This window comes from Parasteatoda tepidariorum, chromosome 5, assembly GCF_982258835.1.
Source record: "Parasteatoda tepidariorum strain Cologne lab strain chromosome 5, Ptep-v5.0, whole genome shotgun sequence".
Taxonomy (NCBI): Eukaryota; Metazoa; Arthropoda; class Arachnida; order Araneae; family Theridiidae; genus Parasteatoda; species Parasteatoda tepidariorum.
This window is the reverse complement of record NC_141759.1, coordinates 117,568,444-117,592,950: the sequence shown is the minus strand read 5'-3', so window position 1 is coordinate 117,592,950 and position 24,507 is coordinate 117,568,444. Positions and strand designations below refer to the sequence as shown.

The following is a 24,507-nucleotide window of genomic DNA, read 5'->3' as shown; positions in this document are numbered from 1 at the left end:
GCTAAGTCCAACAAACGGGGCCACATACATAGTAAACTTTAGGGTCCTAATTGTGTGCCCCCTATGGGACCTATAACTAATTCCTTTGGTAGGGTACGCTATTCCATTTGAATATAATACGTGGTGCAATTAAAATAATATTAAGGTTCCATATCGCGTTAGCATTGAAAAATGACTTAGAACGTCCCTGTTTCAAACATAGAGTTGAAATAGTATTTCAACTCTATGGTTTCAAAGCGTTTTAGAAGACGAATTTCCTCAAAATAAAGCTTCTATGTTTTAGATTTACATACATAGTAAACTTTAGGGACACGCTGTGTATATCTCTACAAGCATAAAATTATATATCTGAGGTTGAAAAATAATTACCTGAGGTAGAACAAAATGCACCTGAGGTTGATTTATAATAACCTTAAGTGTAAAATGACACACCATAGGTTGAAATATGTATACAGGCATGAAATTAGATACATGAGGTTGAAAAATAATTACCTGAAGTCGAACAAAATACACCTGAAATTGATTTATAATAACCTGAAGTGTAAAATGAAACACCTCAGGTTGTTGAATAAATACTTCCTCAAGTGTAAAAAAATATACTTCAGGCTGATAAGTAATAGCCTAAGGTTGAAAATGAAACACTTTAAAGTAGTAAATATCTACCTCTCCACAGATGTAAAATTGAACAACTCAGGTTGAAACATATATACCTCTGGAGGTCTATTTAAGGTATATTTGAGGTTGATTTTGAGGTATTCATTTGCTCCCTTTTCAACCTTAACGACGTATTTAAATAACAACCTCCTTTATACCTTTAAAATAAACCTCGTTTATACCTCAATTATACCTCAATTTTTTCATAAGGGTTACCCGGTAATATAATAAGTGATCCAATTAAGATATTATGGATCAATATTAAGGCCTGATATCGCGCCTTGCATTAATATTGAAAAATAACTTCGAATCGCCTCGTTTTAAAGGTTTTTAGAATACGAAATTCCTCATTTTAAAGCTTTTCAGAAGACTATTTTAGATATACATAGTGGCCACATTGTGTACCCCCTATGAGGTCTATAATTATTTCCTCTTTTAGGCTATACTATTACCCGGCAATATAATACGTGGTCCAATTTCAATATTATAGGTTCATATTAGAGGGAGATATAGGACCGTATTTTTATACAGAATATTGACTTCGAATTTCTTCATTTAAACGCTATTCAACTCACTATTATATTTCTACATACATACCCAGAAAGCATGTAACCTTACGACAACCTTGAGTTTTAACTTTACTTTCATTGTTACGAAAAGTTTTGCGGTAAAAACCTTTTTTCAATGACGTAAAAATATTGCAATTTCCAACCTTTCCTCCTTAAAGGAAAACAAAATGATTTTTAAATCTTTTTTTTAAAAATATTGTTATTTAGGTTAAAAAACAAGCAAATTGTAAACCTTATTTTTTACATTTTTGTTTGCTGTCATGATTAGATTAGCAGAAATATTAAGCGAAAACCTTTTTCAAAGGAAACGAAATAAAGCAAATATTAACCTTTTCAGCGAAAATATTAATAAATAATAAGAAAATATTTTGCAAAGGGCCTCATTTAAAGGAAAGCAAATAAACGAGCATTAGACCATGATTTTGGATTGTTTTTTTAAAGTTTGCGAAAGTACAATACGAAAACTTTCTTTGAAAGGTTTCTCGACGCAAGTATAAGTAATAGTTCTTTTTTAGAAACTTTTCATTCGAACAATCTCATTAAAATAATAAATAAAATTTGAATCTGGAGTTTAAAATTGACTCTTCACTATTTCGTTACATAATTTTTTTCCTTCTCGAATTTGGCTTTAGGGGTCCTATGCGTTGCGGTTCCTTTAAAATGTGGGGCCTTCTCTCGTTCATTTTACCTTATTACAAACCTAATTATGGTATAGCAATAAAATATTCGCACGAAGAGAATTTTATTTAAAATATTTATGTGCAGAAAAAATTCGCCCAACAGTCTATTGTGAGCTAGAGTGTCATCGATATTAAGACTCCACGATTTATGACTAACGAGGAGTGGTGGTGAAAATAAAATCAGCATTGTGCACCTACCGCCTTTATTTCCCTGACAAGCTGGTACCCGCTCTACAGCAGGGTGGATTCAAAACCTAGACCCACAGTTTTTTTCATCATATCTTTGGAGTGAATTTAAGAACATTTTGTTCACAGAACTCGATGTATAGTGTACAAAATAAAAGCCAGACCACCCTGAATAGATTTTGATCTAATGATTGAATTTTCACGTTTTATAAATCAATCTTAATATACCAAACAATCGTACCAAAGGGAATTTTTATACACTATTTAGGGGGCACACCCTTACGAAAATTTAAGGTTTATTTAAGGTTGATTTGAGGTATTTTTGAGGTATTAAGGTTGTTTTGAGGTATATTTAAGGTTGCAGAGAAAACAGCAATAAAAATTGTACCTTGTAAAGGTTGTAATTAAGGTGTACGAGGTTGATTTACATATACTTCAGCTTGTTTTGAGGTTGTTTAAAATTCACTTCAAATCATCCAGACTGATAAGGTGATTTTTAAGGTATACCAAGTTTATTTTCTTACACTTGTAACAAAAGCGGTATTTCTGAGGTATAAAAATGTTTACCTTATTTGAACTAACGAGAGTGAGGTATTTACGAGGCATAAAAAAAATATACCCTTTTTCTACTAACGATAGTGAGGTATTTATGAGGTATAAAAAAATATACTTTATTTCAACTAAAGAGAGTGAGGTAATTATTGAGGTGCATGAAGTCATTTTATTTATACCTAAGCTTGTTTTAAGGTTGTTTAAAGTTCACTTCATATTAACTAACTCACTTCCCAGAGTTCCATGCGAACCGGTAAATGGCGTGTGTGTTGACAATCGAAAGTCTATTTGAAATTCGGTAAGTGTGCTTGACATTTATTAATTTAGTTTTATCACTTTTAATCAAATGTGTTTCAATTTTCAAGCTCAAATTTTATTATTTTTGTTTTAACCACGCGTCCTGATCTTAAATAATTTAAGTTGGAGGATATTCTTAGAGGCTATCGTTGTAGGCTTAGCAATAAGAGAGAATAACCGAAATATTTTTCGTCGCTGTTAGGGTAACGTTACTGGTGAATCGTTACAGCAGGTTATGCACAGTATAAGTTTATTGTTTGTAATTTATTCAGATAGAACTATTCCTTTTATTTTGCTTAAATGTATATGTTTTAACGTAGCAGTATGCACGCTGATTAATTGAGAAAAATGTTCATAATTTCTCTTATAAATAAGTCATTGAAAATTGAAAGATTTTTAAAATAGCAATTTTACTTTGAAATTCTACTATAGCTGTATGCTTATCGTTTGGATATTTGTTGCAAAGTTTATATCGTTTATATATATACAAAGTTTATAATGTTTATATATATATATATATATATATATATATATATATATATATATATATATATATATATATATATATATATATATATATATATATATATATATATATATTTACAGAGCTTATCCACAGTAGTTCCCTGATATTGCTGAGATGACCTAGGTTGTAAATAGCACATGCGCAGCGGCGCAGAAGAAGAGACTAGCAAGCTACTCAGCCTTCCCCTAGGAAATAGTTCTGAATTTATACCTAAAAGAAAAAGTAATCTCTCCTAATAAACTACAGAATTTATGTAATTGTTGATAACAATAGCTTGCTAGATATTTGATAATTGAAGACTAGTAACTATACTAGCTCACTTCTTCATGGGATGTGTATTTATATTTAAACAAATGTTTGTAACAACTAACTATTAGTTTTATTCTGCCCGATATTATAAGTTATATAGAAGTTATTATTCTCAACTTATTTTAAAAGTATTATTTCAAATCATTCTCTCTTAGACATTTTCTACACATAAAAATTACTCACAATTTTAAAATAAATGCTCCTTATCAGCTTGTAATTTGTTCTATTCGAGTGAGTGTAAAAAAAGAATAAAAATTGGCACATAACGTTCAATTTTTAATTTATTAAACGATTTTTAATTCTGGATTACATTGATTAAAAAATATTAAAATAACTATTTTTTAAGAAACTCTGATGTGATTGACAATAACGTAAGTCCTTTTCAGAATCAGCGTCAAAAATTTAAAAAAAGCTATTAGATTCATGAAGTCTGACAAAAAGTTTAAAAATATAGACTTGGTTTATTGAGTTTAAAGATTTGTAAAAAAACAAAGAAAGAAAATCTAATTATCAAACTTACAAGTTAATGTTACCAGATGTATAGAAAAATAAAAAGTGTTAAAATTGCAAAACAAGTGTTAAAATTACAAACCCATTTTGATGTTTAATAACTCATTAAATAATAAAGATAGATTAAAATTAATAACATAAATGGTTAGATAGACTCAAAAAGTTTCATGACCCTTGTCAATGAACTTCCACGTTTGCCCCCTTCGTCGCACGGAGAATATCAAGTCGATAGTCAATTTCACGCCAGGTAGCTTTCTTTTTTACAGAAAAGACGGTCTCATCAGTCGTATACTTAGACATGCTGGAAAACTTCGTATTTCCACAACTAGAAGAGCTTCAGTCACATGTCTCTTTGCAACAAGATGGTGCACCACCTCATTGGGGTATCATTGTTCGTAGTTCTTTGAATGACCATTTTCCAGGAAGATGGATTGGGCGAGGAGGTTCAATCCCTTGGCCACCCGATATAACGCCACTGGACTTTCTTCTTTGGGGATTTATAAAGGACAATGTTTACAGGAGGATCGTGTCAAACATTGATGACCTAAAAGCCAGAATTATAACCGCATTACCCTCTGTGGATGCCGACATGCTTGCCGCTACCTGGCGTGAAATTGACTATCGACTTGATATTCTCCGTGCGACGAAGGGGGCACACTTGGAAGTTCATTGACAAGGGTCAAACTTTTTGAGCCTATCTAACCATTTATGTTATTAATTTTAATCTATCTTTATTATTTTATGAGTTATTAAACATCAAAATGGATCAGGGACTTTATAAACACCCTGTATATTTGAGTTTCTGTAAATGTTGTTAATGGTAATACTGTCTTCAGTGTATTTTATTTTGTGGCTGTGATACATATCATGCCTTTTAGCTACGAGGATTGAATAGAAATGGCAGAAGAGTAATACTATTTATCTGAAAAAGAAAATTAATTTCATCCAGTTAACTTAAATCATAAAAAAAAAGCAATTTTTAATATTTTAAAACCTGCCACTATTATTGTAAATATGACTTTCTTACTAATTCATATTTTTTTTTCTTTTAGGTTCTAATAATTACAAGTTTCAACATGTAGACGGAAACAGTATTTAAAATATTTTTGTTGGTTTGTAAAAAAAAATCACATTTTAGTTTTAAATAAAAGTAGTACTTTGAATTTCAGCTGACTAATTATTTAAATTTGTAGTTTTATAGCTTTAAAAATTCAAGCACCTTAGACAACTATCTTCTAAAAATACGAGTATGAGTTCCCATAAATAATTTTTACTAACTGTAGAATTTGAATAAGTGTTATTTTAAGATGATTTAAATCAATCTATTAAAATTATAGAAGAATTATGCATTTGAAACTTTCTTTTATAGCTTAACAAAAGAAGCAATTACTGCCGAAGGTCTAATATTAAAAATTTCAGGTTGATAAATGATCTCTACTTGTGAAAAAAATTTAATGATATACATTATTCTTCATATAATATAAATAATATCTTTATATACATTATATTTTTTATATAGTGAGTCTAAAAATTAATAACTTAGGTGGTCCGTATAACACCTCACCTTCGTAAGTGCTAAAAAAAACAGATTTAAGTTGAGCTACATAAGCCTGAAGTGTAAAATGCCGCATCTTTGGTTGATAAATTACTTCTAAAAATAGAAAAATATATACTTGAGGTTACGAAATAATAACTTAAGGTAGAACATGGAACACATGGCGCTAATAAAAAATAACCTTTCCAAGTGCTGAAAATACACTTCAGGTTGATTTATAACAACCAGAAGTGTAAAACGACACACCACAGGTTGATAAATATATACCTCTACAAGCACAGAATTATATACCTGAGGTTGAAAAACAATTACCTGAAGTCGAACAAAATACACCTGAGGTAGATTTATAATAAGCTGAAGAGTAAAATGGCGCACCATAGGTTGAAAAATATATACCTCTACAAGCATAAAATTAGATACCTGAGGTTGAAAAATAATTACCTGAAGTCGAACAAAATACACCTGAGGTTGATTTATAATAACCTGAAGTGTAAAATGACACACCTTAGGTTGTTGAATAAATACTTCCAAAAGTGTAAAAAAATATACTTCCCGCTGATAAGTAATAACCTAAGGTTGAAAATGAAACACTTTAAAGTAGTAAATATCTACCTCTCCCCAGATGTAAAATTAAACACCTCAAGTTGAAACATATATACCTCTGGAAATATATATTTAAGGTATATTTGAGGTTGGTTTTGACGTATTCATTTGCACCCTTTTCAACCTCAACGACGTATTTAAATAACAACCTCCTTTATACCTTTAAAATATACCTCGTTTATACCTCATTTATACCTCGATAGGGCATAAAGAGCCAAAATAGATTTTGTTAAATAACGGGAAGGAAGTTCTTTAAGCTATATATTCGTGGAAGCAACGTGTGAGTCGTGGTGTGGTTGTTAGCGCCATGAGTAAAGAAGTTTGTTGAATCGGTGATCAGGGGTTCGGTCCTGGTCGCGGATTAATTTTTAATTTTTTTCTTCTATTTACTTTATTTTACTTTTTAAAATTTATTTTTCGAAATTGCAACGAGAATAAAGTGTTATATATATAAAAATAATTATTTTTCGTAGGGAAAAAGGGAATAATAGCTGAAAAACGGATAAATTTCGACTCCGGAGTTACGCACACGACTCACTACGTAACTCCCTTTAATATTAACTTATAATTTTCAAACTCAGCCAGAAATTAGAGTATTATATACCAAACAATCGTAATAAAGGAAATTTTTATACACTAATTTGGGGGCACATAGTGGGCCTGTTAATTAACGGGAAGGAAGTTCTTTAAGCTATATATTCGTGGAAGCAACGTGTGAGTCGTGGTGTGGTTGTTAGCGCCATGGGTAAAGAAGTTTGTTGAATCGGTGATCAGGGGTTCGGTCCTGGTCACGGATTAACTTTTAATTTTTATTTCTAATTACTTTATTTTACTTTTTAAAATTTATTTCTCGATATTTCAACGAGAATAAAGTGTTATATATATAAAAATAATTATTTTTCTTTGGGAAAGAGGAAATAATTGCTGAAAAACGGATAAATTTCGACTCCGGAGTTAAGCACACGACTCACTACGTAACTCCCTTTAATATTAGCTTATAATTTTCAAACTCTGCCAGAAATTAGAGTTTTATATACCAAACAATCGTAATAAAGGAAATTTTTATACACTAATTTGGGGGCACATAGTGGGCCAAAATAGATTTTGTTAATCAACGGGAAGGAAGTTCATTAAGCTATATATTCGTGGAAGCAACGTGTGAGTCGTGGTGTGGTTGTTAGCGCCATGGGTAAAGAAGTTTGTTGAATCGGTGATCAGGGGTTCGGTCCTGGTCACGGATTAATTTTTAATATTTTTTTCTATTTACTTTATTTTATTTTTTAAAACTTATTTTTCGATATTTCAACGTGAATAAAGTGTTATATATATAAAAATAATTATTTTTCTTTGGGAAAGAGGAAATAATTGCTGAAAAACGGATAAATTTCGACTCCGGAGTTAAGCACACGACTCACTACGTAACTCCCTTTAATATTAGCTTATAATTTTCAAACTCTGCCAGAAATTAGAGTTTTATATACCAAACAATCGTAATAAAGGAAAATTTTATACACTAATTAGGGGGCACATAGTGGGCCAAAATAGATTTTGTTAATTAACGGGAAAGAAGTTCTTTAAGCTATATATTCGTGGAAGCAACGAGTGAGTCGTGGTGTGGTTGTTAGCGCCATGGGTAAAGAAGTTTGTTGAATCGGTGATCAGGGGTTCGGTCCTGGTCACGGATTAATTTATATTATTTTTTTCTATTTACTTTATTTTACTTTTTAAAATTTATTTTTCGAAATTGCAACGTGAATAAAGTGTTATATATATAAAAATAATTATTTTTCGTAGGGAAAGAGGGAATAATAGCTGAAAAACGGATAAATTTCGACTCCGGAGTTACGCACACGACTCACTACGTAACTCCCTTTAATATTAGCTTATAATTTTCAAACTCAGCCAGAAATTAGAGTATTATATACCAAACAATCGTAATAAAGGAAATTTTTATACACTAATTTGGGGGCACATAGTGGGCCAAAATAGATTTTGTTAATTAACGGGAAGGAAGTTCTTTAAGCTATATATTCGTGGAAGCAACGTGTGAGTCGTGGTGTGGTTGTTAGCGCCATGGGTAAAGAAGTTTGAGGACTCGGAGGTCATGGGTTCGGTCCTGGTCACGGATTAATTTTAAAATTTTTTTCTATTTACTTTATTTGATTTTCTAAAATTTATTTTTCGATATTTCAACGTGAATAAAGTGTTATATATATAAAAATAATTATTTTTCTTTGGGAAAGAGGGAATAATAGCTGAAAAATGGATAAATTTCGACTCCGGAGCAACGCACACGACTCACTCCGTAACTGCCTTTAATATTAACTTATAATTTTCAAACTCTGCCAGAAATTACAGTTTTATATACCAAGAAATCGTACCAAAGGAAATATTTATACACTAATTAGGGGGCACATAGTTGGCCAAAATAGATTTTGTTAATTAGCTGGAAGGAAGTTCTTTAATCTATATATTCGTGGAAGCAACGTGTGAGTCGTGGTGTGGTTGTTAGCGCTATGGGTAAAGAAGTTTGTTGACTCGGTGGTTAGGGGTTCGGTCATGGTCACGGAATGAATTTTTAATTTTTTTTTCTATTTACTTTATTTTTCTTTTTAAAATTTATTTTTCGAAATTTCAACGTGAATAAAGTGTTATATATATAAAAGTAATTATTTTTCTTTGGGAAAGAGGGAATAATAGCTGAAAAACGGATACATTTCGACTCCGGAGTTACGCCCACGACTCACTACGTAATTCCTTTTAATATTAACTTAAATTTTTATGCACTAATTAGGGGGCACATAGTGGGCCAAAATAGATTTTGTTAATTATCGGGAAGGAAGTTCTTTAAGCTATATATTCGTGGAAGCAACGTGTGAGTCGTGGTGTGGTTGTTAGTGCCATGGGTAAAGAAGTTTGTGGTCTCGGAGGTCATGGGTTCGGTCCTGGTCGCGGATTAATTTTTAAATTTTTTTCTATTTACTTTATTTGATTTTTTAAAATTTATTTTTCGATATTTCAACGTGAATAAAGTGTTATATATATAAAAATAATTATTTTTCTTTGGGAAAGAGGGAATAATAGCTGGAAAATGGATAAATTTCGACTCCGGAGCAACGCACACGACTCACTACGTAACTGCCTTTAATATTAACTTATAATTTTCAAACTCTGCCAGAAATTACAGTTTTATATACCAAAAAATCGTACCAAAGGAAATATTTATACACTAATTAGGGGGCACATAGTGGGCCAAAATAGATTTTGTTAATTAGCTGGAAGGAAGTTTTTTAATCTATATATTCGTGGAAGCAATGTGTGAGTCGTGGTGTGGTTGTTAGCGCTATGGATAAAGAAGTTTGTTGACTCGGTGTTTAGGGGTTCGGTCCTGGTCACGGATTAATTTTAAATTTTTTTTTTCTTTTTACTTTATTTTTCTTTTTAAAATTTATTTTTCGAAATTTCAACGTGAATAAAGTGTTATATGTATAAAAGTAATTATTTTTCTTTGGGAAAGAGGGAATAATAGCTGAAAAACGGATAAATTTCGACTCCGGAGTTACGCACACGACTCACTACGTAATTCCCTTTAATATTAACTTATAATTTTCAAACTCTGCCAGATATTAGAGTTTTATATACCAAACAATCGTAATAAAGGAAATTTTTATGCACCCTTGTACGACGTAAATGTACTACAACTACAGCCTATCACTCGTTCTGCAATAAGCGAGCTATAAGCGAAATACTGCAAAGAGTTCCAAAACTGCACGACGGTCATCATCAATTCTACCATCATTTTTATACGAAAGTTGGACTTTTTAGGTATTGAATTTCGGTTGGAAAAATTTAAAGGTACAAACATTTATTCTGGTAATTTTTATTCCGCATTTTGTAATATTCTATGCTTGTTAACTGTAGTTAAGTAGTAAACTTCGGATGATTCTAAACTATATTATTAGTTATGAGATTTGCCAATTGTTTCAGCGGAATTTTTAGTGGCGTGATATTTACGGCTATATTGTTTACGAAGCAGATTTTTGTGAATATTTTCCACGCTGTATTTAAGTCCTGTCCTCTATAAAACGACGCCTGCATTATAAACACCACATTTTTGCAACGTTGCGAGGAGTTAAGCATGTTGTCATTTCAATTCTGTTACTCAGGGTGAAGCCTCTTAATTGTTTGAGCGTTTGTTTCCTCATAAGTAAGGTGGTCTCCGAAGCAAGGAATGACTTTCAACTGTTTTTAATTATGCAACAATCTCTGTTTTGTGTTTATTTGAGAAAGGATAAACTCTTCACACGCTCAGGGTGCGTAGCGTTTGTAAAAAGTACTTAAAGGTGCATTTTTCATTGGATGTTTTTAAAAAGTGCTTAATATTTCCCTTTTCCAAAATGAGATTTTTCCTTTACCGTGTTAAATTTCGCTACGAAGTATGCAGAGAGACACTGTTCACATTGTTCTATTCAACGTTTTCGCAATTAATTCAACTCCAATCTATTTCCGCATATCGTCAGTCCGTAGCGTATTAAAATGCCATTCGATTTATATGATTAAAAATTGTGACAATTGTCTAAAACAATGCCGAAAGTTTTTGTTTTTGAAATGATTGTTAAAACCAGATAAAGCCGTCAATTGTCAAACACTTTCCAATTCTGCCTAATTGAGATTTTTTTAAAGTGCTTTTGAAAAATGTTATTTGAGTGCTTGAAAAGTGCTTAAAAGGTGCTTATTTTTTGTTGAATAATTTGGCAATGCACCCTGACGCTTGATTCTTTTTAATCAAAGCAATAGGGAGGACTTTTGAGGCATTACGCTTTGGCTCTTTTATCTGTTAACTTAGCTCTGGGTCGGGCTGGAAGTTTGGGACCCAGGGGGAATTTTTCCCCTTAGTCTTGGCAACTTCCGATCCCTTTAAACTTCTACATTAAATATTTCCTATTAAAAAATGTGGCACCTCGGCTATTGTAGTTAGCCTGGCAGATCACAATAGAGAAATATCATCAGAGGGGGACTTCCCCAGGGCTGATTGTGCTCTGGAAAAAATCCGAATTTTTCGGTAACAGTGATCCTGGAGTTACCGGGGATTGAAGGTTCAGACGTTTCAAAAAATCGTTGATCACCGAAGTTTCCGGAGATCAAATTTTCAAAGGTGGAACTTAAAAACTCAGTTTATTTTATTTGTTTATAAGGGAGAGCCAGAGAGATACTTTAAAAGCTTATGTTCATGATTAATATTCATTTTTTATCAGTAAATAGTTATTATAATCATAAACTCAAGAAAGAAAGAAATGTTTGTAAATTTTAATTACTTCTCCAGGTGTGTGTAAAATTTCAAATATATTTTAAGTAAACTAAGAAATATTCAGAAAAAGGAAAAAAAAACTTGTTTTAAATTTTTTTCAATTTAAACTTTTTTTTTTAAAACTCAAGAAATTTTTCGGAATTTTGACTTGGGCTCGCAATTACCCCTGCTTCCCTGAGGTGCCTTTTGCAAAAGTAAAAATGTCCTCAATTTTTTGGAAATGTTAATAAAGCGACATTGATTTCACATAGTAACTTGATTTTTGTAAATTATGTGAAATTTAAAACATTCTTTATTAAGCCAAATATTTGATATTTAATTTTACTGCGCTCTTTAGTTGATATAGTTCATTTTATTATGAAAAATTAGTCTTTGATAGTCTGTAATTATTAATAATAAAGCACATGACACGATTCTTGTTAGTTCTGTTTCCAAGAATATATATATATATATTTTTTTTGGTCATTCAATATTTAAATTCCCTAGAGCAAAAATGGTTTTCATAAATTTTTTGCTGAGATCTCAGGGGTCTGTTTAGAAGAAATTTGGGTCCATTAAGGGGCCCTTACAAAATATCTTTTCATAAAAGCGGACCCTTCTCAAAATATTTTAACTTAAAAATGGACCCTTCACAAAATAATTTATCTTTTAATCGGACCCTTCACAAAATTGTTTATCTTCATTATTGTTTTGTTAATCGAATAAAACCTTCCCGGGTGGGGGGAGGCAGATGTAAACGAACTAAGTTTTGTCTTCGGCTGACGCTTCTTTCTTTATTCGTCCGAAATTAATATTCTGCTTTCAGCAGTGTAGGCTGAATGCCAAATATTTGTATGTTGCATCCCTAATTTAGTAGCAGCAATTGCTGTTTATTTTTGAAAATTTAATTTTTTTAATTATAATTTTACAGTGTTGAGCATAATCTTGTATCTATTTACAATTTAAAAACTTCTTGGAAAAGTTTTTTGCAATTGCAGGACCCTATTTGCACAAATTTACAAAAGCAGGACACTAGTTGAAAGAAAGTGACTTAACGTTTATTCACAAATTACAAGTCATTTTTTCACAATTTTGCAAAAACAGGACCTTTCACAAAATGTTTGGACAGACCCCTGATGACAAGGGGGAAGGTATGAGTAAAGGGAGAAGATAATGCAGGGAGGACGACTCCCTGTAGGGTTGCCACTCCACAGGGAATTTTGAATGTTTCATTTTAAACTGTGCAAATACAGGGAATTTTTTTTTTTTCTTTTACAAAATGTTGACCTTTCAATGTGCAAATTAAGATTTAAAGATAGTTCAGCCGTAGGTACTATACTATTTCATTTGCTGTATCATTATTTTTTTTTTATGTATGTTGAACTGTTCTCTATTTCTCTAAGTTTTTCCAGCAATTGAAACTAGTATTAGTTATCTTAATATAAGATCACACATTTGCACTGTTATTTTGTGTTTCCTTTTTATGTATTGTGTATAGAAATCACGGGGAACATCTTTTCCAGATTTAAGTGACAACCGTGTCCAGTGTTTATTACCTGGACATGGTTGTCACTCAAATCTGGAAAACTTATGTGTTGTTCACTTGTCACAACACATAAAATTCAATTTTACCTGAAGAAGGTGAAATTGAAATTTATGTGTTATAATAATGTCGTTTTAATACAAAACATCAGAGTTTAAAAATTACTTGAAAAATGCAATGATTTGTAGTGAATTGAACGTGTCTTGAAAAGTGAGTTCTCAAATTGATAATCATTGTATTGTAATAATTTGAAATATTGAAATTTAAAAAGCCACGTCACGTGTGAAATTATTATGGACAAATTTGTTAACAACACGATCATTAGTTGCGCACTAATGATAAAATTTCTTTTCATAAATGACAAAAGAATATTAACACATGCATTATTTAATTTCCAGAAAAAAAAATTTTTCTCCAAAATTCAATAGGACACAATTTAATAATATTTTACAAATAAACATTTAAGGGCTATTTTCAAGATACAAATTTATTTATTTTATAACAATAAGTACACATGTTTAATACTAGCAATAAGCAATTCGGGTTGGGGATCCCTGGTTTATAGGCTCAAAAGAGTAAATCTTTCATCCAACTCAGGACCAACTTTGTTTAGAATGAACACTGTAGGTTATATCCTGTTTAGTCTATGGACTAATTGTATTAAATTGAAGACTTATTGTATTATCTTTTATACTCTATAAACTAATTGTATTATTTTGTAGTTTGTAGATTAATTAAAAACTAGTATTAAAATTCTTTTTTTATTTCTAGTAAAGATGTCCATCACATTGGACCATATTAACTCTTTTTTTGACCTAAATGCCCAGTTGGAAGATTTAAAAGTGGCACCCACTGCAACAGGTGGTACTGGCATCAATAATATGCAGCAGTTTCCTCCGCCATGTCCTATCATTCCACAGTAAGTTATTTTAATAACCATTATTTGATTATTAAGGAATCGAATGTTGTGTTTTGTTTTGTTAAAATTCTTTATGATAAATATGTAAAAATGAAGGATTTGTTTCATTATTAAACAAACATGGCTAGGAAAAAATCCAATGGATTTTACGAAATTCTATAAATTTCATGATAATTGCTGCATAATGCGCTAAATATTTTTCACATAGAGAATTTTACAGTCATCAAAACAGAAAAACTGCAATATTTTCCAGGTATGATTGACATTAAATGAACTTGAAATGTTATGTATTATGTTTACGCATAATTTTGAATAGTAAAAGGTATTTAATTCATTAATGTTATGTTTATGTTAAAAAGTATCTGGATAAAGAAAAGAATGAACAAGTATGTTGAATTTTTGAACTTAAAGCTTTTTTAAAAATTGTGTTGGCAGAATTTTTTCAGTCTTTCTTCGACTTACCTCTCTAGTACTAACAATATCTTTCTTCAAGATACTTTTAGTAATAACAAATACAGTTAGACCTCGATATAAGGTCAACCGCATATATAAGGTCACTTTTCCATAGTCCCGGTTGACTGAATAGGAATTATTTCTTACAAATTATTGGATATATGGTCAAGTTTTAAAAATTTTTATCGCTTATAAGGTAATTTTTATCTGAGACGTAACATGGTGTCCACCACATACATAGAAAATTGTTTCCGTCATGCAGGTTTTGTGAGTTCTCTGAATATCATGGATGACGAAACCGAAGAAAAAGACGATATTCCTCTATCTGTTCTGATGGAAGATTTGGAAAATCGTGGCCATGGCATTGAAGAGGAGGCTGTATATGGTTTGACTGATGAGGAAATTGCATAATCATTCACGCAGACTTCATGTCATACTCACGTTATGACTTGCTCATGCGCGCACACTTGAAACCGAAACCAGAGTGCTCTAATTCGGATAGAGAATATCAGATCCTTATGAAATGTTTTCCTTTTTAATTTATTTTAATTTTGTTCTTGTTTATTTTATTTTACTTCTAACACTTTTTTTGACGTATGGGGTAAAGGTACTTTTGTTCTGATTTCAGGGTCAAGTTGAATTCACTCGGTGATGTGGGAAAGTACCGATTGTTTCGATTTACGCCCGTTTCTTTTTGGGTTTTTTTTAACGCTAAAACTGTTTATAGAAAGTTTTGGTTTTTCAATAATATCATTGATTGAATATGAATTTTTTGAGTGCTTGAAAATTTTTGTAAAGTGCTTGAAAAGTTTTTAAAAAGTGCTTATTTTTGATTCAAAGATTTGGCTGCGCACCCTGCCAATTTCGTAGGGTGAAAACCGCACTAATCATTTCCTTTTTTGTAAATCATCCTCACATTAAAAAAAAAATAATAAAAAATCTTGAAATCCGTAGCAGTAACAACCGACGGAGAAATCACGCTAATTGGACTGGTCAAAAAAGGATAACTAAATGCTTGTTTTCATTTCGAGATTCTGTTGTTGTAATAAATAATATTGTATTAAAATTATAGGATTTTCAAAACTTTGTGGAAGTTAAAAGTATTAAATGTAAATAAAAAATAGAACAAAAATTTCTGCAGAGGAGAAAACCAACTGAAAAAATTATGTCACTGGGGTCATTAGTATTTTTTAGTTTTTGTAGCATGTGCATCCTTCCCACATGCTGAAGATTAAGCATTTGACAATTTGTTCTTTAGTTTTTGACTAGGAGACAGACCTTAGAATTGCCCGGTTCAACCGTCAGCCTCACTACCTTGGAGGATGTTGACGATAATAGTACTGCCATCACTGAGGGACCAGCGGTCAGTGAATTGCATAATGAAGAAACCAGACAAATCTACTCTACTTACTTTAATGAAGCCGCAAACTACGATCCTGATCTCCCCATCACGAGTTACAGAGAACAGGTAAAAAACATTTTACTCTCTTTTTTTTCTGGTTTCAAATTTCGCTAAAAATTTGAGTGCAAAATACTTTCAGGGTTGCCACTCCACAAGGAGAACAGAGAAAAAACCTGGAAAATCCTGGGAATTTTTTTGCTTCTCCAAATTCGAGTGGCAACCTTTCATGTTAAGAGATAATCAGCTTGAAAATTTCATATTAAACATGTAAAATACAACAATAATTGATAGTTGACTCACTGGACCAAACATGTGTTTCATGTAAATCGATATTTCACGTTATGCAGTTTCGTGTTAATGAGGTTCAACTGTATCATAAATCTATTCTAATTATATTTTTTATCTGATCTCTTTTTAACGTATCACCAATCTTATTCACATGATAATGAAATGACATATTTGTGATTCTTAATTTTTAGATTGTTTATTTGATATTTGTATTCTCTGGGTCATATTGTTTGATTTATAATGTTTATGATATTATATTGTGGTATAAATTGATGTTATTTTCAGCTGATCTCTTTTTAGCATATTACTAATCTTACACGCAGAATAATGAAATATTTGAGAGTCTTAATTTTTAGGATGTTTACTAGCTGTACCCTGCGTGCGTTGCAACGCTTTCAATTTGAATTTGAATTTTGTATTTAAGTGTGTAAATGACATTTGCGATTATGATTTGAAATGCAAATTTTATTTAATGGTGAAAAAAAGCAGTTAATTCTCTAGGATATCATTAGTGCATTTTCAAACAGACATGTATGGTGATGCACACAGAGCATGAAACATATTTTGGACAATGATCTGAAATAAGACTGGATCTATGGTGACATCAAGAATTTCTGCTGATATCTGATCAGTTTTAGAAGGTGGTTTTTTTTCAATAAGCCAAATTAGAATGTGTGCCTGAGGCAATCCTCGTTTTTGCCATTCAATAGAGTACACCCAACACCGTGTCTCTCTAAAAACATGACGCTTCACAATGAAATCAAGTAAAGATTATCATTTTTGTTTGAACACACGTGCTGTAATATCATGACGATCCGATGATGATTGTCCTGGTAACAAAATATCTCTAATTTCAACCCAAGCAGAATTGCACGTAAATGTAATAAATAAATCTAGGAGCCCATATGCGAGAACATATGTCATTGCATCCTGTGAGTATTCATACATGTGCCTTGGAGTCCAAGGCACATGTATGAATACTCAGACATGTATGAATACTACATTTGCAGGGAGTCCAAGTTTTTCTCCCTGCAAATGTAGTCGGCAATATAATCATTTTCCCCACATCATTAGGATTAGCGTTACCATCATTAATTATTGCATCCCGTAAATGAATGCATTCTTCTGAACGTAATTTGGTTTGATTTAATTTAATATACAGTAGGCGTTCAGTTTCAATTTTCGCATACATATCGACAATGTATTGATGAACTAATTGTCGACATTTTAAAGTATGATTATCAGCGTTTTGGCAATCATTAATCTATATGCATAAAAATTTATTGCACTTGCTTTCTTATTGGTTTTCTCGCCTGTTTGTGGACTTCTTAATTTTATGTTAAAATAATATCCCTCCTCTCCTCACCAAAATAAAATAGGATATTGCAATGCATCATATGATCGATACGTTTCTGAGAACTCTTTGAACGTCACGATTTCTGCGATGAAGAACTGTATCGCGGGAGGTAAATTCTTCGCCAACTATAACAATAGCCACTTCATCCAATGTTGGCGCATTGTATTTTTCTTTGTGGTGGCCTACAGGTGTTTTTCAGCTCTAATAAAAACTTTGTAAATATCGGATGACATTTAGTCTAGGGCAATTGTGAACAGCCTAATTAACTGGTTATGTTGATCGAAAAATTTTTTTAATACGGTAACAATTTTTCGTTTAGTGCCATTGTTTACCTGACAATGTTGATTGACTTGAACATTTGTGTTATCCATGAAATAAATTTGTAGAAATTTATGATCTGCGTTAGGCTTTGAAAGAAGTGATCCTTGCACGATGATAAATTTGGCCTTGCACTTTGAATGTTGGGATGTAATTCTCGTTCAGGATACGTGTAGCACCGAATAAAGTCATTTAGAAACACGAATTGTACCGGCGTATATGCGCCAAAAAATGTTTCGATTGGTTTGTTTGACCTGATACGAAGGTTGATAATGTCTCGGCAGGCGACGTAAAATCTTGTAGTTTCTGTATGCTTCTAGAACAGCAAATTTCAGCTGTTTCATTTTTAAATTTGAGAGCATTACAAAACATACATAATTGATATATTTCTCCGATGATGACACTTGGGGGAAGACTATAGTTTGTTGTCGGATCATAGTGAAATGCACTGAAATTCAAATCAGAGTATTGGCAGCGTCTGAATAGCGAAATGCGTTCTCGGTCGGTTTTCATTCTTGCTTCCCGTTGCTCTGATGTTTCCGACGAACGGGCTTGTGTAGTTCGTAGTTGATTTGTTGACAGTCTTCTTTCCTGTTGCTCAGACGTTTCTAAGGAACGGGCAAAAGCATTCTGTTCTCGATTAGTTTCAAGTCTTTTTCCCGTTGCTCCGATGTTTCTGAAACACGGGTAGTTCTCTTTTTGCGCGCTTGAGATGTCGACCGACTAAGAGCGATTTGCTTAGGCGGCATATTTTTGCAAATATTCTTTCTGACAACGAAAAAGAAATGTAAAATTTGGCAGTGGTCGCAAATTTGCTAAATCGAAATATCACATACATATTTTAAATAATAAAAAGAGCAATAAAAATGAGATGAATAAGAAATATGAAAATTATAAGATTTAAAACAAAAATCAATTTTATAAATGAAAGAAATAAAATGGATGAATTCGAAAACTTTGCATAAATAAACAAACAAACTAATAGTTTTCAAATGACAACTGTCACAGCACTGAAATCTTCGAAAAGTATATTTAATTTTGCTAACCTAAAATTACGTACTAAATATAAATATTTCTGAAAACGTGCAATTTGAATGAAATTTGCTTTTGTCTTTATATTTATTAAACAGTTTTCACAGTACTGAATCCGTGATACGACCAACAATTAAGAAATCTATTCTCGTTGATTTTACTTGCTTGTGCTCACCTGACGTAAAGAAAAGCGCGAATTAAAAATTAAAGTATATGCAATTTACTTTAATTTACTTTTCTAAATGAATAGAGTTATAAGATAGAAAATATCACTGTTGTTATCTTCAAGATATTTGAAAATTGAATCGTTTATAGCAAAATTTAAAACAATGGCTAGCTTTTAACCAATCAGAAAATTCCATTTCGACTTTCACTGATATCGCTGGAACGGTTTATCGCACGGGATAAAAAGTATCCTATGTCCTTCTCCTGGCTCTAAACTACCTCCCTGCCAATTTTCAGCTAAATCGGTTCAGCCGTTCTTGAGTTATAAGTGAAGTAACTAACACGACTTTCTTTTATATATATAGATTTGGTATTTGTATTCTCCTCGTCATATGTTTGATTTTTAAAGTTTATGATATTATATTGTGGTGCAAATTGGTGTTATTTTTCTATTTTAACTATGCCAAGCCTTTATAATTTTTTTTAAATATTTGAACTTCTCTAGTAAGTAAATTTACTTTGTTGTTTGATTTTGCATGAATCTCACGTATTGCACGAATACGTGATTTTGCACGAATCTATTGTATTATTTACAGAATGATTGTTGTTTTCATAGTTATATGAATAATTTTTCAAATATTATTTTACTATTAATATATTGTAAATATTAATATATACTCTTAATATATACTATTAATTTAGTATTAATATATACGTCAACTCTTTTTTTTTTTTTTTTTACTCTGTTTTTTTTAAGTTTAAAATCAATAAATATGAGGATGCAGAGAATTACAGTTTTGTTTATAATTTCAATTAATGTTATTATAATGCTTTTTTAAATTTATTGTTGTGTTTTTGACTTCAGACTTATTTATTTTATCAATTTAAAATTCTATTTTAGACATTTTATATTACATTTACTTTTAAGAAGATATAGAACAACTTTAAATTACTACATGTATCTGACTGTATGTAATTATTTGCTTTTGTGTTTTTTTTCCAGCTAGTTTATTGCTTCAACTCTTTTCTTTCATTTTTACTCTGTTTTTTTTAAGTTTAAAATCAATAAACCTGAAGATGCAGAGAATAACAGTTTTGGTTATGCCTATCATTTCAATTTATGATATTATAATATTTTTTTAAATTTATTGTTCTGTTTTTGACTTTAGACTTATTTTTATTTATTTTATCAATTTAAAATTCTAGTATAGGCATTTTATGTCACACTTTTAAGGAGAAATAAATCAACTTTAAATTACTACATATATCGTAGTGTACATAATTATTTGCTTTTGTATCTTTTTTCCAGCTAGTTTATTGCTTCGAATCTATTCTTCCTTTTTTACTCTTGTTTTTTTAAGTTTAAAATTAATAAATATGAAGGTGAGAAGAATAACAGTTTTGGATATAATTTCTATTAATGTTATTATAATGCTTTTTTAAATTTATTGTTGTGTTTTTATACTTCAGACTTATTTTATCAATTTAAATTTCTAGTTTAGGGTTTTTATATTACACTTACTTTTAAAAGGAAATAAATCAACTTTAAATTAATACATATATCTGACTGTATGTAATTATTTGATTTAATGTTTTTTTTTCCAGCTAGTTTATTGCTTCAACACTTTTTTTTCTTCTTTACTGTGTTTTTTTTTTTAAGTTTAAAATCAAAAAATATGAAGATGCAGAGTATAACAGTTTTGGTTTTACCTATCATTTCAATTAATATTATTATAATGAGTTTTTAAATTTATTGTTGTGTTTTTGACTTCTAACTTGTGTTATTTATTTTATCAATTTAAAATTCTAGTTTAGGCATTTTATGTTACACTTACTTTTAAGAAGAATTAAAGCAGCTTTAAATTACTACACATATCTGATTGTATGTAATTATTTGCTTTTGTATTTTTTTTCCAGCTACTCTTTTGCTTCAACTCTATTTTTCCTTTTTAACTCTGTTTTTTTAAGTTTAAAATCAGTATATATGAAGATGCAGAAAATAACAGTTTTAGTTATAATTTCAATTAATGTTATTATAATGCTTTATTAAATTTATTGTTGTGTTTTTCACTTTAGACTTATTTTATTTATTTTATCAATTTAAATTTCTAGTTTAGGTATTTCATATTACATTCACTTTTAAGAAGATATAAAACAACTTTAAATTACTGCATATGTATGACTGTATGTAATTATTTGCTTTTGTGTTTTTTTTTCCAGCAACTCTTTTCTTTCTTTTTTACTCTGTTTTTTTATGTTTAAAATCAATAAATATGAAGATGCAGAGAATAACAGTTTTGTATGTAATTTCAATTAATGTTATTATAATGCTTTTTTTAATTTATTGTTGTGTTTTTGACTTCAAACTTATTTTATTTATTTTATCAATTTAAAATTCTAGTTTAGGCATTTTATATTACACTTTTGAGAAGAAGTAAAGCAAGTTTAAATTACTACATATATCTGACTGTATGTAATTATCTGCTTTTGTATTTTTTTTTCAGCTAGTTTATTGCTTCCACTCTTTTCTTTCTTTTTTTACTCTGTTTTTTTAATTTTAAAATCAATAAATATGAAGATGCAGAGAATAACAGTTTTGGATATAATTTCAATTAATGTTATCATAATACTTTTTTAAATTTATTGTTGTGTTTTTGACTTCAAACTAATTTTATTTATTTTATCAGTTTAAAATTCTAGTATGGGCCTTTTATGTTACTTACTTTTAAGAAGAAATAAAACAACTTTAAATTATTGCATATATCTGACTCTATGTAATTATTTGCTTTTGTTTTTTTTCCCAGCTAGTTTATTGCCTCAACTTTTTTTTTCTTTTTCTCTCTGTTTTTTAAAGTTTAAAATCAATAAATATGAAGATGCAGAGAATAACAGTTTTGATTATACCTATCATTTCAATTAATGTTATAATAATGCTTTTTTAAATTTATTGTTGTGTTTTTGACTTCAGACTTATTTTATTTATTTTTCAATTTAAAATTCTAGTTTAGGCTTTTCATATTACTCTTTTAAGAAGAAATAAATCAACTTTAAATTACTACATATATCGTAGTGTACATAATTATTTGCTTTTGTATCTTTTTTCCAGCTAGTTTATTGCTTCAACTCTATTCTTCCTTTTTTACTCTGTTTTTTTATGTTTAAAATCAATAAATAGGAAGATGAGAAGAATAACAGTTTTGGATATAATTTCAATTAATGTTATTATAATGTTTTTTTTTTTAATTTATTGTGTTTTTGACTTCAAACTTATTTTATTTATTTTATCAGTTTAAAATTCTAATTTAGGCATTTTATATTACATTCACTTTTAAGAAGATATATAACAACTTTAAATTACTACATATATATGACTGTATGTAATTATTTGCTTTTGTGTTTTTTTTTCCAGCAACTCTTTTCTTTCTTTTTTTACTCTGTTTTTTTACGTTTAAAATCAATGAAGATGCAGAGAATAACAGTTTTAATTATAATTTCAATTAATGTTATTATTATGCTTTTTTAATTTTATTGTTGTATTTTTGACTTCAGACTTATTTTATCAATTTAAAATTCTAGTTTAGGCATTTCATATTAAACTTTTGAGAAGAAGTAAAACAAGTTTAAATTACTACATATATATTACTATATGTAATTATTTGCTTTTGTGTTTTTTTTTTCCAGCAACTCTGTTCTCTCTTTTTTACTCTGTTTTTTTTATGTTTAAAATCAATGAAGATGCAGAGAATGACAGTTTTAATTATAATTTCAATTAATGTTATTATAATGCTTTTTTAATTTTATTGTTGTATTTTTGACTTCAGACTTATTTTATCAATTTAAATTTCTAGTTTAGGCTTTTTATATTACACTTACTTTTAAAAGGAAATAAATCAACTTTAAATAAATACATATATCTGACTGTATAATTTTTTGCTTTAATGTATTTTTTTCCAGCTAGTTTATTGCTTCAACTCTTTTTTTTTTTTACTCTGTTTTTTTAAGTTTAAAATCAGTAAATATAAAGATGCAGAAAATAACAGTTTTGGATATAATTTCAATTAATGTTATTATAATGCTTTTTTTAATTTATTGTTGTGTTTTTTACTTCAGACTTATTTTATCAATTTAAAATTCTAGTTTAGGCATTTTATATTACACTTTTGAGAAGAAGTAAAACAAGTTTAAATTACTACATGTATCTGACTGTATGTAATTATTTGCATTTGTATTTTTTTTTGAGCTAGTTTATTGCTTCAACTCTTTTCTTTCTTTTTTTACTCTGTTTTTTTAAGTTTAAAATCAGTAAATATAAAGATGCAGAAAATAACAGTTTTAGTTATAATTTCTATTAATGTTATTATAATGCTTTTTCAATTTATTGTTGTGTTTTTCACTTTAGACTTATTTTATTTATTTTATCAGTTTAAAATTCTAATTTAGGCATTTTATATTACATTCACTTTAAGAAGGTATAAAACAACTTTAAATTACTACATATATATGACTGTATGTGATTATTTGCTTTTGTGTTTTTTTTTTCCAGCAACTCTTTTCTTTCTTTTTTACTGTTTTTTTATGTTTAATATCAATAAATATGAAGATGCAGTAAATAACAGTTTTGGATATAATTTCAATTAATGTTATTATAATTCTTTTTTAAATTTATTGTTGTGTTTTTTACTTCAGACTTATTTTATCAATTTAATATTCTAGTTTCTGCTTTTTATATTACACTTGCATTTAAGAGGAAATAAATCAACTTTAAATTAATACATATATCTGACTGTATGTAATTATTTGCTTTAAGGTTTTTTTTTCCAGCTAGTTTATTGCTTCAACACTTTTTTTTCTTCTTTACTGTGTGTTTTTTTTTTTTAAGTTTAAAATCAAAAAATAAGAAGATGCAGAGTATAACAGTTTTGGTTTTACCTATCATTTCAATTAATATTATTATAATGAGTTTTTAAATTTATTGTTGTGTTTTTGACTTCTAACTTGTGTTATTTATTTTATCAATTTAAAATTCTAGTTTAGGCATTTTGTATTTCACTTTTGAGAATTAAAACAGCTTTAAATTACTACGTATATCTGATTGTATGTAATTATTTGCTTTTGTATTTTTTTTCCAGCTAGTCTATTGCTTCAACTCTATTCTTCCTTTTTAACTCTGTTTTTTTAAGTTTAAAATCAGTAAATATGAAGATGCAGAGAGTAACAGTTTTAATTATAATTTCAATTAATGTTATTATAATGCTTTTTTAATTTTATTGTTGTATTTTTGATTTCAGACTTATTTTATCAA

At 29.5% G+C, this 24,507-nt stretch overlaps 1 protein-coding gene across 8 annotated transcripts in view; it reads left to right on the top strand.

Annotated features, from left to right (window-relative positions):
* The first annotated feature begins 2,896 nt into the window (after window positions 1-2,896).
* LOC147810077 (putative ATP-dependent RNA helicase spindle-E) overlaps window positions 2,897-24,507 on the top strand; it is a 42,379-nt gene continuing 20,768 nt past the window's right edge. For 2 of the 8 annotated variants that reach the window (XR_015434271.1, XM_087165085.1), the window contains exons 1-3: window positions 10,144-10,296; window positions 14,043-14,190; window positions 15,902-16,111. Coding sequence is in view for 5 of the 8 variants with exons in the window: in XM_087165085.1 (XP_087021211.1) it covers window positions 14,173-14,190; window positions 15,902-16,111 (228 nt within the window). In the remaining 3 variants the exon portion in view is untranslated. Of the gene's footprint in view, window positions 2,940-5,335; window positions 5,396-10,142; window positions 10,315-10,403; window positions 10,755-14,042; window positions 14,191-15,901; window positions 16,112-24,507 lie in introns of those variants that run through there. The other 6 variants (XM_087165086.1, XR_015434273.1, XM_087165090.1 and 3 more) reach the window with 6 other exon arrangements.